The 15,565-nt window shown below is 38.4% G+C and overlaps 1 protein-coding gene across 1 annotated transcript in view; it reads right to left on the reverse strand.

Annotated features, from left to right (window-relative positions):
* Positions 1-286: 286 nt before the first annotated feature.
* The window catches only part of LOC130580620 (metabotropic glutamate receptor 8-like), a 55,342-nt gene continuing 40,063 nt past the window's right edge, over positions 287-15,565 (reverse strand). Inside the window, exon 2 of the mRNA XM_057378240.1 lies at positions 287-544. Within this exon, the coding sequence (XP_057234223.1) occupies positions 287-544 (258 nt within the window). The remainder of the gene's footprint in view (positions 545-15,565) is intronic.

Below are 15,565 nucleotides of genomic sequence, written 5' to 3' on the forward strand. Positions count from 1 at the left end.
GCTCTCACTGGACAATAACTTTCCTGAATTAAATCAATCACATTGCCTCAAATCTGGCTGTAGCTCAGCAGATRGCTGCTTTTTGCCCTTAACTCATCATGGAATTCCCCCTTTCCAAAAGGGTCAAGACACATAGATTTTTTGCCTCCCTTCCTAAACTGCTGCCAGAATCACCACCCTGGCAGGCACACAAGAAGCAAAATCGCCCTCTGGAGTCCAGGTAACACCCATGGGTGCTCTGATCACACCATACACACCTCAGCAGAGCTCAGCGACGCTCTGCAGCTCAGCAGCCATAAACACCAAAGCCCACAAACACCYACTCACCGATTTCTCTGGAGATCTGGGTGAACGCCTCCACGCCGCTCTCTCCGTAGTTGCCCTCGGACGCCAGCGTWGAGACGTAGTTCCAGCCGAGGGCCGTCACGATGTCAACCATGGCCTGTGCTTGGTAGGAGTCTGGTGGCACCACTCGAGAGAAGTAATCATACCTGGTGTTATCGCTCAGTTCCGGAGCTGTAGATGCATAGCTGATTTGAGGTATCTGCAAACACAACGACAAGTCACGCAAGCCAATCTAATAACGTTTTACAGTAGATATTGGTGTGTTWGAAAGGCTTAAAATAGATTATGCACAGGCATTGTGCAGAACCAAATATCTTGTTTTAATTAAATCAGCTGATCAGAAAGCRTCTCAGATTTTGTATAATGTCAGTCAAGCCTTATTGTGTAACACTCTCACCAAGAAATAATGCATTCAGCCTTGCTCCAGATGTCATGATTCCTGACATGTAAATGTAACAACTTTTTTCATTCTGTCTCCAACAGAAACCAGTGAAGTAAAGAAAATGGGGGGGGGGGGGGGAAGAAAAAGGAAGGATTCTTACTATTACTGCAGAAAATGAAAAGGTCAGTTACAATGACTGTTATTCTTGAAATTTGACAGGTAAAATGTGGATTATTTCCTTTTTTTGGCGTTATTTATGTACATGAACATGTGTGCTCCCATTTTATAACTGTTTTTCAAGCTTTGTCATAGATTTTTAATTTTCCAGTTTTAATAGTGCATTTTGCATCATTTAAGAACATGAAGGCTACTATTAAATAGATAGATTTTATTAGATAGTTTTTTTCTATGAAATAGAACCTGTATAGAGTATAAGCATAGAAAAGGAGAAAGGTTACAAGGGAGGTAAACTTTGCTGAAAACACCTCAACTTTTTTAGTAGAAAGAAACCTAAGTAACCAAAACACATTTTAAAATACATTATTATTCTCTTCTGAAAATAAAGAGGGTGGTTTTCTATTAATTCTAGCCTTMAATAGATAGTTCAGCAATGTTCAGAAGAGAATATCTGTAAGCAATATTCACTTATTTTGAAGAATATTTTGGTGCAAGAAAACTTAATTAACATTTATGCTATCTTAAAAGGAGATCTGTTTTCTTATCTAAAATGGTGAAACTTATTAAATAGTCATTAGCTTGGAACAAAAGATGCTCCAAATACTGCATTGTGTTGTGATCTATATTAATAATATGTGCTTCATTCATGCCTCAAAAATTAAAAYAGTCTTCAGAAAAGCAGTCTGAATGGAGTTCCTAAGTTGATTCTGTTGAGATGAATTTAGCAGCGCTAGGCAACAGGTTATCTAGTAAGCACTTGCTGTCTTGTTAGATGTTAGAGTAGTAGAGATGTTTASAGTAGAAGGTTTCAGTGCAACTGTAATGTCATGTACAGTGCTTCCTCATCAGTAAACAAACTAAAAAAGGGGATTTGGGGCAAATGTAAGGAATTCAGAGCCTGGTCATTAACCATACCTGCATAGACATTGTAGACTCTTACAGCCTGAAATAACAGTTTGTTGCCTAAGGATTGGCACAACCATTTCTCAGTCAGAAGCTAGCAAAATAAATTCTTATGTATCTTGGCTGTATTCTCCTTTAGCAAATTTTCCACACATGGAAATGCCTCAGAATAAATAATCTGAAATGTTGTTATAATAACAATCAAGGAGAACAGAAAAGAAAAGCAGAGGGAGGATCACAGAAAAATTCAAAGCTTCATGGAAATCAATATTCCTAACWTAGAAAAAATACACCAAGTAAAACAAAAGGGTAAATTGTTCTTACAAAACTTGCCTTGTATAAATTCCCTTTCTTTCAGAAAGTGTTTGAAACATCCTTATCTCTTTACAGGCAAAATATTTTTGGCCTGTAATAACATAATTATGCATATTTTAAGCACATAACACTCCYTTTCAAAACTTGCTCTATTACTCTCTCAACCAGTCTTATTTTTTTTTAAAGATGCACAAAAATAAAGGCAACCCTTSTGATTTTACTCATCTTGCTCCTTGGTGTTCCATTTCACAAATAATATGTCATTGTTGCTTAGCTGAAAGTTATTTCATCAATAATATCAATAAAATCAACACCAATGAGAAATCTTTCAGACTGATATTTTGGCATCGAAAATGTTGAAACCTAGACCACAGATTTATATCCATTAATTCTCTCAGTTCCTGTTTCTCTTCAGGCATGAGATGAGTAACAAAGCCCAGATATGTGTTTGTAGGGGAATTTTTGGTTTGACCACGGCAATGAGATGTTTCAGATCAATAGAGATATTTTRTGTACCACAAATATCACTTATTTGGAGCCCTGGAAAATGCAGAGAAGAGATGTAACTTTCTTACTTTTCAGCTCCTTGCAGTTCAACTTCTTCCCTAGAGTTATTTCTAATAATAGTAGGAGAAATCAGAAGGCAAATACAATACAAACACAATACCCTGAAATCACTGGGCACACAAGAATGCTTAAATCACYGCTGTTTTATGACAACTGCTATCTTTTCATGAGCAGGAAAGAACAATACACCATATAAAAGCAGGGAGAAACACACTCCCTAWATAGCAAGCCAACCTTAAGTATGGAGGGGGAAAATAAAGGTTCTTGCAATGAAATTATTTTCCTCGTTTCTTTTTGCATACAACCCTCATGGTTATAAACAACATTAAATTCAAGAATTCTCTCCTCAAAATTGCAGATCTCCCCCTCCCCCCCAAGAAATGCTTCACAAACTTCTTTTTTTGAAAGCAGTTTATGCAAAAGTAAATAGTAACTTCCTTCCTTGCCTGCTTTTAAATGTACAATTGTATACAGGGGAGCTCTGAAAGAYAGCTTTAAAATTTGAGTTCTGCTCCAGTTACACAGGAAGTGAAAAGACTCAAAATGAGACTCAAAGAAATTTTTTGGCATGAGGTCAAATTCTTTGGATTTAGAGGTTCAGTAATCCATGAATGAAATATATATACATTAAAATGTAACAACTCTAGTTATGGACTGTAGGTTTAATAAAGCATTTTACATGTCCCCAAGTACATTTTACAAGATGGAGCATAATGCTGCCTAAGCAAGGGAACTGTTATGCTCTATCAATTCAGTAATGTGTGTTTTTAAAACTCCCTAAATACAGACTGTATTTCTAGTTTAAGTTCCACTGGTCCCTTGGGACATAAATTTGCATTTTGAAAGAAACCTGTAAAGAAGGAGTTTTATTTCTCATTCTACATTTCTCAGTCTATGTTTTCTAAAATACATACAATACCTGCAATATTTACATTGTATTTAAGTGGTATATGTCAGTGTTAATAGTGTATTTCCTTCTCTTTTGGGGAAAAAGATTGATTATATAACCACATTTGAATGGGTTCTTGCACAACAGCTGTCACATTCMCTGACAATTGCTAAAACCATTCATGTTTGACTGTTCATTGATATAATTTTTTTATTATTTCCTGCCCTATGGTTTGGCCACTGTCTCCCATTAACCTACAACCTACTGAAAAATTAAACTTCTGGTGGGTGGCAGACTTGCAGATTTTGAAATTATTACACARATTAATTCATAGAACCCTTATTTTTATTCTTTTTTAAACCTTAAGCTATCTATTAAATATTTAAAATAAAAAAAATCATAGTGTGATGTTTTAAAACAACATCCAATTTTAGTTATGTACAGGTCTTAATGCCTACTGAACTACCACTGAAACTACCAGTGATCCCACAGTACTTGAATCTAAGCCAGTGGTGGCTTCATTTAATTCTATTATTCAGTCACTGGCATCAGAAAATTATTCGGCATTCTTAAAAAATAAAAACAATTTGAAGAAAAACTAAAAAAAAAAACCAAAAAACCCACAATAAAAACTTCAAAACAACAACAATTAACAGAACAAAAAGAATTGCTGCTAACTAAGCAGAGGACCTAATCCTTCGAGCCACATTCAGGCCAAAATCATGAGTCCAGAAGAGTCTGTTTGCCCTGGATCTTTCTGTGTACATCACCTAGTTGATTTAACATCTATCTCTAAAGATCTCCCCTTCCCAGAGGAGCAGAGAAGATGGAGCAGGTACTTTCAGAAGTGACTGTCTCCAAACATGACTGTGGCAGCATTCCAAAGGGGGAACGAGACGTGCACCAAGCTTTACTACACAGCAGACTGSTGCTCCCTCATGGAGAAAGGGTGGACAGCTTCAGGAGGGTCAAAGGCAGCTCATGGAACTTTAAATTTATTCCAGCCAAGTGCGAAAACCAACTCAGCTCCTCATACACAAAAACAAAAGCCACCCACTACCTCTGAATCCAAGACTATTCATAGAGGAGCATTAYCATGGTTCTGTTTGGTGGGTCCAGTGCTGGCACCCAAACCTAAAAACACAGAAGAGTTGTGCTGAGGATGACAGAGGAAACAACACGACCTCGTCGTGCCCTGCCAGGAGAGTGTCTTCACCAAAGCAGGCAATGCTTAGTACGCTTTCTCTCGAATTACATGCTCTSTAAGTTTGAGGCAAAAGTTCACTAGAACCTTTTTACTGAGCTTTCAAATCCATTTGCATGCTACATTTGACAATGTAAAGCCATCAGCTGGCCATTTCATATGCCATCTTCCTTTACAGAGTCTTCCAGCTGAAAGCATGATTTGGGAACAAAACAGCAGACAGTGAAATGAGCTGAGCTCCTAAGAAAAAAAGACCTGAGAAAGGAATCACCAGCAATTTGAAGCATTAGATATTATGAGTTACACTCACAGGAGTAACTATGCTGTACAGTCACCCAGAGTAATGGGCTTAAATCACTCACATCTTCAATTTCCCTACCCACTCAACCCTATCACTACTAACTTTAACATATCAACTAGTATTTAATTTCTTTTTTTCCATTCTCATCACTGAGCAGTCTTTTTTTTTTTTTTTTTTTGAGGAATATTAGCAATAGCACATTAAAAATAGTAATAATTGCAACTAAAAAGTTGAAGTCAATAAACTTTAAGTTAATGACTACTCAATATCAACCRACATTTTACCACCAAGTAATACAGCTTGCAAAGGAGTACTTGGAATAAAATTTGACTGTGGGAACATGTTTTCCACTTGATGACTTTTTGCATTTTAAATGTCTCACATTAATCATTAATGGCCCTGTCTCTTCAAGGTTTTTTTCCCTCTTCTGTACAGAAAGAAATAGTTCTTTGTGATTACAAAAAAATCACAGCACTGAAATGAATCCTTGGGGTCTAGATATTGAACAGTTGCTGGAGGAGAGCTGAGGTCACCATACTTAGGCTATTAGTGACATTTTTAAATTGCCATCAGCCAGAGTTTGCTTTTGCTTCCAAAAAACGTGTCAGCCTGCAACACAGTAATGCCAGAGTCATTCASGGAGGACATTCAAGATTCAAAAGAGTTTGATAAAGCTTAATAACATCCTACTCTGCACCAAACAATACTGAAAATGTGTTTTAKTATTACTAACTATAGGAGAAGATGAAATGCACCCTGGAACATTTCTCTCTGCTGACTATAAAGGGAGCCTGGGAGACAAATTCAACTGTTCTACACACACACACAACGCAGAACAAAAGGGTAAACAGCTACATGTCCTCTGCTGAATCCCACAATCCCTCTCACGTTGGCTACACATTATTATTAAGACATCTTAGGCTCAACTTCCTCCTATGATGTCTTCATCCTACACTGGAGAGGTCACCCATGCCATCATTAGAGATCTCATTTCATTCATTTCAGGATWAAACAATATTAAATCACCCTGCAAAGACCTAATACATCAAGACTCAGTAATGCCTTTGGAGATGTGAGATGCCCCATTCAATGCTCAGAGCAGCTGAGCAGGACGACACTTTGACAACTCCACCAGCTACAAACCACCTCTGCTAGAGCCTCTGCTACAGCTGATGTTATGGAAAAATTTCAACATATGAAGTTTTTGAACCAGCCTCCTTCCATGGATTTTACCGTAAGAAGGAATGATCTACAACAATACATTTTCCCGGTAAATAAATTCAAGTATTCATTTATATTTATAAACTCAGAAAATTCTAATCTATATTTATTTAGATGAATACATTCTCCCTGGATGTTAAGGACGCTCATCCACAGTATTTATCATGTGTCAAGAAATGCATGTTGTTCAGGAATTACCACAGATTTCTACCTCCCCCCACCCACAAAAAATATGTTGATATTAACTTGAGCAAAAGCAAGAAAAAAACAGGTATGCTTTCCACCCAGATGAATATAATTTAAAATGCATTTAGTTGAAAAAAAGTTTAGTAGAATTTTAAAAGCTTTGGAAACATAAAGAACAAAAGTCTAACCAGAAAACTGTCATTAGTTGATTTCACTTGGTAGATGGAAATTTTTTTAAACCCATTTGAATTATTCCAAGTCATTCTATTTCTAGAAGATATCATAGTGGTTGCTGTCAAGGGTGCTTAGAATTCAGACACCTAACGATGAAGAGGCAATGGATAAGTCACTTGAAATCTTTTGGAAGTTTCACATATCTTTGTACAGGTTTTGTGCAAAAATATGGGGTTTGTGATAAAATGCAACATAGCTGTAGCTATTTTTTGCCCCAAACACAGGAAGGAAAGTGATCTATGCTATGTTTCTGAGCTACAAATGCTTCTCAGCTCAAACAGGTAGTTAATTTTACTTTTCTCTTTGTCTTTCACTGAGTTTACTTCTGCTGTCAGTTACCTTCTGAAGATATATTCCTGAACAGAATATAACTTCAATGAACAGCACTGATTTTTTCATGTAAGCACATAGATCATGCAGCTCCATTTGTTGCCATGAAAATTATTTCTGCAACCATCATAAGCTAGTCTGGTAAGTGAAAAATTGCAGAGACAGATGCAATGGTTAGCCCAGTAGAAATATATGGGGGTAAAATCAAACATGCAAATGCTCTTTCATTGTTGATTTTCTCTTTTTTTTTTTCCCTCTCCACTACAAACACCGTAATTACCTATCATACTTATTTTTGAGGATATTGCTGGTGGTCAAATGGACTAGCAGCTACAGTAGTCTGAATAAACTGAATTACCCTAGTAAAAGTAATTTTTTATGGGTAATACATGTAATTGTATTATAGTTAATGCATGCAATCACAAAGTCTAACAAGACATGCTACAGCAAGTGTATTTCAGTTTATGACCTGTTGTTCTGCCCTTGTAGAACAGGATGTGACAAAGGAAGAATGTTCCTATAATATCAAGCATGTAATATAAAATGTTTGAATTTGATTAGGTTCATTCCAGTGGGTTGATGTAGGTCAGAGACACTTTAAATTCATGACTTTTAATTATACACAAAGAATACTACAGAAAATAATAATAACGGGATAKCCCAATCTCAAATCTCACAATCGATGCAGCATCCACAAAATAAATTCACAACTACAGAAATTATGGGATGCACTTTAGGGCAAAACATTAAAAGAATGTTTACACATTATGAACACTTTTACAGCTGAAGTACATCTTGTAACACTGTGCAATGCAGTGTAACTCCAGAAGGATGAGAATCCATCTAAGGACAGCTTGAACTGTCATCAATGTTCTGTGCAAGAGAGTCTATTGATAAATGTTTAACAATGGCATTTTCTCAGTATGGGAGCTCTATCCCAGTATTTCCACATCATTTTAAATCCTGGGGTTTTCCTCTCTGAAAACCAACTATGTTAAGCAGTTGTACATTAAATTATCCACCATCTTTAAGCAGCCTCTTCCTGAATATTTTAAGCCCAGCTGAGGTCCAGGCACTGAATGATAAACTGARGAAGCAGCAGATCAAATGAGAAATATTCATACTGAGATCAAATCACAAGGAGGGGGGATGGAGGGGACCTTGAGCTTGGGAATTGCTGGTAGCTCTTCCTTTACAGAACCTTATGTTCTCCAATCATCAGATCAAACAGAAAGCCAAGGATGGTCAGATAGCTTTAGGAACTTCTTAAACTATTAAAATTCTCTTTCTGCTTGTCAGGGAAACCCACACTTAATTATGTGTATCAATATATTAGACTTKTGTCAGCCTCTGAGCACAGCGTGAACTCTGATATTTCAGTTTTTCTAGCTCTACTTTCCTCATTAGAGCTTGTCATGTCAGTGTCTGGAACTCTAATCTCCTTTGATGAGTTTGAGAAAAAATATATAAAAACGTGCATTCACTTTTTGTCTGAACTAGGAAAGCCAACTTTTTTATAATTCAGCAGTAACAAATTTATCTAGTAGCTCACAGAGTATCCCTTMGCTCAAGTCAGGTTTCCTTTACATTCATTTGATAATTAGCACCATCAGGAGCACAGCAAGCAATTTCAGAGACTTGCCCATGGGGCATGCAGGTGTCCATGGAAATTTTTCTGAATACAGAGACCATCACTATGGAAGGAGACATGAGATACAGGAAGAAAGGGAAAAGCATTGGAACAGAGGGCCCAAGGAGGTGGTGGACTCACCAATCCTGGAAGTGTTCAAGAAATGACAACGTGGCAAGTAGTGCAATGCTCCAGTTGACATGGTGGTGATCAAAGGTTGGACTCGATGATCTTGGGGGTCTTTTCCAACCTGAATGAAACTGTGAAGGGGAGGGTACAGGCTGCTCTCTGCAGAAYGCAAGATAGGTGCTGTGCTAAAGGGACAGCTCTGATCTCTGCACTCACTTTTTACTGCTGCCAGGCCACTCCAGCTTACACCACTGGCTGGGCAGCAGTGCCACCCTTTTGCTACTCATGCAACCATCTTAACATCATGGGATACAAGTGACCAAAGAATATAATGAGGAAGAARAGCAAATTTTGTACTCTTGACAGCTGTCTCCACAGTTGTGGACAATGTGAAGGTGAATAAACAGGGCTCAGCTGGCCAGACACGAATTAGTGCTTTAGTGGGTGCCACCACACATTCTACAGTGCACTCGCTGCACTCGGGCCGTGGCTCAGAAAGACCAGTTTTCCAATAATCTCTCTGTTCCATGCTAATAACTTGGATACCTCCTATCAGAATGCATTAAGGAAATCCCTATGAGTCATCACAGCTATGGATTCCTTCCGCAGCACGCATAATTCGTATGGGATTATAAATCATCATCTTAAACCCATATACTACAGACTTGGAAGAAGAAAAATTAAAAGTATCCCCACTTTGTGTTCAGATGATTTTTCTTTGATTCCTAAAACAGTCAGACTTGGCTGTTAAACAATTTTACCTTGAGTTTTTAACCTTAAAAGTTACAAGAAAACATTAGCCAGTGACAAACCATTTCCAGACAGCTCCACAGCCAAAGAGGCATAACAGCACAAACAGTGCTAAGATCAGCAAAACAACTTTCACAAATATCTGCATTTCATACATTCTGCCATTCTGATGGGATAGGTACAGCCTTACAAATCACACTGAACCCACACAAATGGACCACAACACAAGGAGGCTGTGCCCACGGTCAAGAGTGTAAGAGACACTTTTGAAGTCTGAACTTACCTACCCTGTCAGCAGCCATGAGTAAAGTTTCCAAAAAGTAATGATGGTCATGAAAGTCAAATACATGAGAAATTATTATATTTCTATATAAAAGCACTTTATATACATATAATATACATACACATGTGCACACGCATATTCCGTATGTTGGGCCCCCTTTCTTTCCTTAATGATAGTTAGTGGTTCATACTTCCCCATGGGGGAGGCTACTTAAATTCTATTTCTAAGCTGATATTCTTACTGATTCAAATTGAACAAGATGAGCTTTAAGAAAAGCACAGCCTAAAGAGAATAATATCACTTGAAGAAACAAAAAAACCTTGCAGAAAATTCTCACCTGCACAGAAAGACATTCTTCGTTAAAGGAATATGGAGGAAATACTGGAATTATTGGAATATGAAGGAAATACTTTTTAAAATAATGCTACTTCTCATTGAACATATTTCCTATATATAGTTACATATACCTGACATTTTCTCCTTTTTTCTTTATCTCATACTTACTTTCTTTCCTCCATTTCAACAACCTCAGTTCCCTCCTGTTCTTCTTGAAGCTCTCTCTCATTTTTCTACCTGAAAATCTCCCCAGAGATCCCTCTTCCTTCACAGCTGTTTCTCATATTCCTTCTCACTCCCTCTTCCTCAACCACAACTTGGCTGAACTCAGAAGGAAAAGTAGACAGTGGTCAGTAACAACATCAAGAGTGATTTAGGATACTCAGTTCCAGCTCTGCTTCTCTCCTCTGGCAGCCCATGTTCAGAGTTACTCAGTGGAAAGAGCAAAGGGGAAATCCTCTTTGTGAAATAAAGCTGGAGAGGGTCACTCTTCACTCACATCTACTGAGCAAGGCTTCCTTCCCCACAGTAGGMATTTTTGCTCTCTAACTGCATTGGGAATCCAACCACAAAGTCAGCMAAAGCAGCATTTGATGTAGGAAAAAAAAAAAAAAAGCCAACATTGGATGAGCATTTCACATAATTTCTGTAAATTCTTCTTTTTCCTATTTTTATTCATTGCAATTTAAGTACAAATCAGTTTACTGTTATCACCACCATACAGCCTTGTTTGAGTGTGCTGGCCTTAGCCTTCCTGGCTAGTGCAATGGAGATTTCCTCCCCAGCTGTGACTCCCCAATATCTCTAAGTCCAAATACAGAATGATATGTAAGTCCTTTTGAAGGTTCTTAAAAGCCCTCCACAGTTAGTTTGATCCTGTAAGTGTGGCCACACCATCAACATCCTACTTCAGCAGCTCAGCAGGATGATGAAAGAAGAGGGTCTGAGGAGCTTTCAATAAGTTCAAAAAATTGCCCCACTCAATTTTTTTTTCCCATTTCAGCAATCCCAGTAACAACTCATATTTCTGACAGGATGTCAGTAGTCAGAGCTTGCTGATAACAACTTTGCAGTGCCCTRAGAAGCAGCTCTCCTGCCTGCCTTCCCACCCACAGCAATCAGCTCACCTTTCCACGCAGCACAGCCARGCACTGCCTCAGTTGGCAGCCAAGGAAACTGGCCCTGGGGCTCTACACACAACCTTTTTCCCACCTAAAATGAGTGAAATGCTCATGCCAGCCCACAATGCATTCCACAGAACTGCAGCAGAATAAGAAACCAGTTGTTCTGTTCTGTGTAAATTTTGGGAACCTTAATACTCATCAGCTGTTGAAGAGTATTCCTATGACTGATGCAAAACACCTCTTTGGAAACCCAGCTTTAGTACAGATTTCCTGAAGATCACCCCATGCTTACCAGGCAGTGCTTTGGTCTGCAGGGCATCAGTGCACTGCCCAGCAGTCTTTRGAAATCTGTACACTGTGCACAAATKATTTGTATTAGAGTGCCGCTGCACCACTTCTGAATACTACAGCAGCTTTTGATGAGTGAACATCTTTTATTTTGAAATTGTCCTCCCTCAGTCTGTTGCTGCATATGTTAAAAGACCCCATCAAAAGCAAAATTACACTAAACTAGATTTAAAAGTGTCAAGTGCATTGAATAAACATTGGAGACATCAAAAGCATGAGTGGATGCTCCTGATGACAAGTGGTGTGGGAATGCCAGCCTGTGCTGAGCCTGATACAATTCCATTTCTATCTACTTACTGAAATKGCTTCACAAATATATTTCTGCATATCAGTGTCACCTATCCAGTTCCAGGCACTGGAAGAATTGGTTTAAAATTGCCAGCTGAAAGATATCAACACTTTTTTTTTCCATGGAATATCAATGTCATCTACATCTTTTTTCAAAGAAAAAAAAAAAAAAGCAAAAACAACCCACACAACTTTGAAGCATTTGTTTTTGATGTCTTTAGTCTGTCTTCGCTTTCACAGTTTGTAGATCTTACTTTTTAATCACAAAGGCTACAAAGCACTGAGGTTTATTGAAACAAAATTTGTAGGTTCCATCAACATGTGGGCTGCCTACGTAACAGAAGGTGAAGTTCATCACCTTGGAATGGGACTCATAGGAAAATTACTGAGCTAGCCAATTGAAATACCAAACAAGAGATGTCTCTGAGATCACATTTCTTTTGTAGGCCAAAGTCATCTTCCACACATCAGGGTGGTTCAGATCTCTTTTTTAAAAGCAAATCTAGAGAAGAGGATAATATTGACAACTCCATTTAATTTTTTTAAGAAAACTTAGTTGCTACTAAGCCTACATTTATACACTTGCATCTTCACTCTTAGGAGAGAGTACCTATGTGTGGGCCTGATGGGAAATCATCAAATCCTTTCCTCTAGGTTAGAAACCAACAGAGACAGAGTTATAGCAAAAGCCAAAGTGTGAAGCGTGGCTCTTTTGTCACCTTTGGCACACACAGTCAGAACCAGATCTCCCAAAGGATTGCTCTGACACTGACACTGGCCAGACTGAGATGGGAAGGACTCTCCCACCCTCCCATGGCAGAAGGGCCCTGCATGGGTTGGTTACATAAAGATGGAAAACAAGTGCAGCAGACGGAATTGCAGAGCTCCATACTGAGCTGGCACAGGTGTCAGGGTCTGGCCCTGACTTTTTGAGGTACATTTGACATTGAATAAAATATTTGCCAAACACGTAGGAAATAAAGTAAGGACAAGGTGACAGCCCCCACAGAGAAATACAGTCACAGAATTGCAAACTCTAAGAGAACTTCACTGGCCAAAATTAGAYAGCAGAAGTTTCACAGATCCAAGAACATCTTTACAGATCCCAGACTGAGATGCCCAAATGCCAGTTTAGGCACATAATAGGGTTCTGTGAGGTCTTACTTTTTCTATCTAGGCTGAATAGTCCAAATATAACCCTTCAGATCTATGAAAACAATTAAGGGGTACACTTATACTATGCAGTTCCAAAATGAACCCGCAAATCTTCGGTGTCAGATTTCTAAAGAATTGCAATTTCACTGTCTATTAGAATATGAGAACTTCTGCCTGATAAAATTCTCCATACAAGTGAATAAGTTATTTTCTATATGTACATCAATTAGTTTCTTATCTCTGAGCATTTTTCCCTTCCCATTTTTTTACATTTTATAGCATAGATCCTTTCCACTCGAGTCAGCTGAGCCAACAATTAACAATAATTTACTGAGAGAAAAATTTTAGCTTTATGTGCACAGGTGTCACAACGATCAGACTCCAACAAAGAGTGAATTGCTTCAAACGAACTTCTGCATGCACAGAGGAGAGTTTTATACAGAATATTCAAGAGTAAAAGCAGAGATACTTCCAGTGCCTCCAGTGTCAGAGGCTAATAGTCCCAGATCYCCTCTATCACCCTGGTGCCAAAGCAAAGGGCACCTTCAGACTTTGCCCTCTGTACAGCCTGGTGGACACAAGCCTCAGTGCTGGAGTCTCCAACACTGGCTGCTCTTGTTGTGCAGCCAACTGCAGAGCAAAACCTGATTTTCAGGTGGGCAGTTGGCTGCAGAAGCCCYGGTTCTGGTGCCCTGTGCTTTGCCCCACCAGCCAACAACTGGACAGCCAGAGGTGGGAAAGCACATGGTCCCCCATCGCAGTGCAGCACAACCGCAGTGCCACAGCCGACTGGAGATGCATGGCTCACCCCACGGAGTGTGGGCAAAGGCTCTGCATTTCTCTGAGTACCCAGAGAATGAAACCTCCCTCTGAGCTCCTGCAGTGCAGGTAGGGCACTAGCACCCTCCATCCAGCCCTGTGGGATCGCAGCCAGGAGCTGCCCAGTGTGGGACACAGGGAGCATCTTGTGACTGCATAAACAGAAAGACACCAGCACTTTTGGGACATGTCCTTCTAGTCAGTGAGAACGAGGCCCTAAGTGCACAAGTAGTGTCACTGCTTTAAGGCTCACAGACTAAGTTATAGGGGCACRAAAAAGTGCGGCAGCTACTGGTAGCTGGCTAGAAAGGAGATTATTCAAATCTTTGCACAAGGGCTAGACAAACCATATTATACCACCACTTTTCCACATGATGGTTCTTATTACTCCCCTCCCACAACAGGACTGCTCACTTCAAATCACAAATCTTTGCTATTATTAGTGTTGTTTTTGCAACTGTTCCTGAAAGAAACAAWCAGAAAAGCCCTCTTTAGACCTCTGTTTCAGTTTGGATGCATATGGGTCACACAATACAGAAAGCAGAAACCTTTCTGCGTGGCAGTTATTATGTTGTTTTCAGATACCATTTCATTATGGACTGTGGAAGTCTCAGCTCTACAGAATAAACTTCCAGAAGGATAACTAAGAATCAGGCTCTCATGTGATGTGAGCATTAACCTCTCCTTACTCTAGTTTTTGAAGATATAAAACAAAACTAATGCAATTTTCCTATACAAAGAATAAGATGCTTAATTCTCAAACTATTTAATTTCACTATTCAAGTGTATATTAAGGTCATGGAAGCTCTTCATAGATGTGGAACTTTATCTCAAAGCAGCAGCTAAAACAATAAAAAAGAAATGAGACAATTCAAAAAGTGATCATCTCAAACATCTTTTTTTAAAAACTTCTACATCCATACCTAGATATTCTTAAGAAATAAGAAGCACTAGGGATTCTTCTCACACTACATCAGTTTTCACATCTTATTTTACTTCAGCTCATAGCTGCTGTAGAAATCTAAGAAAAAAAAAGTTCAAATAAAAAAAAGCCAAATGATAAATTATTTTTTTATTAATTAAAATTTTTAAGTGAAATAATCAATAAATAAATAATAAATTAAATAACCGTATAAAGTTAATAATAAGTTCTTTATGTATAGTCAGAACAGATAATTCCATTTTATAGTTTAGAATGCAAAAAGCAGCATGTAAAATACTGAAGTCTGTCTCAGAATGTGAAAAAATGTATTATCCTTTTTATTGACTGCAAACATTATATCTAAAGAACAGTTGGAAGGTAGAGTCTAGAATACCTGCTTTGATTAGTCAACAGATGTTGTACGGAGTCAAAACTTACTTACTCCCTGAGTTTTGATTTTTGCTGTTAACTCAGACAATAACAAAGTAGAAATCGAAGCTTCCCTCCCCCACCCACAACTGACTACAGCCACAGTTTTATAAACACCATCCCTGCTCTAATACTTCATTATATCTGCTTGAGGGAAAGATTCCTGTATCTCAGATAATTTGCACCTGCTTGTATGAGTCACCTGTTAGTACAGCTGCTTCTTAATGATAGTGCCTTGCAGCTGAGATAAGAGTGAATTCAACAACTAAAGATCGAGAGGTGATTTGTGAGTCTAATA

The sequence above is a fragment of the Malurus melanocephalus genome, unplaced genomic scaffold (genome assembly GCF_030028575.1).
Source record: "Malurus melanocephalus ecotype Western Australia unplaced genomic scaffold, MMel_1.1 scaffold_11, whole genome shotgun sequence".
Lineage (NCBI taxonomy): Eukaryota > Metazoa > Chordata > Aves > Passeriformes > Maluridae > Malurus > Malurus melanocephalus.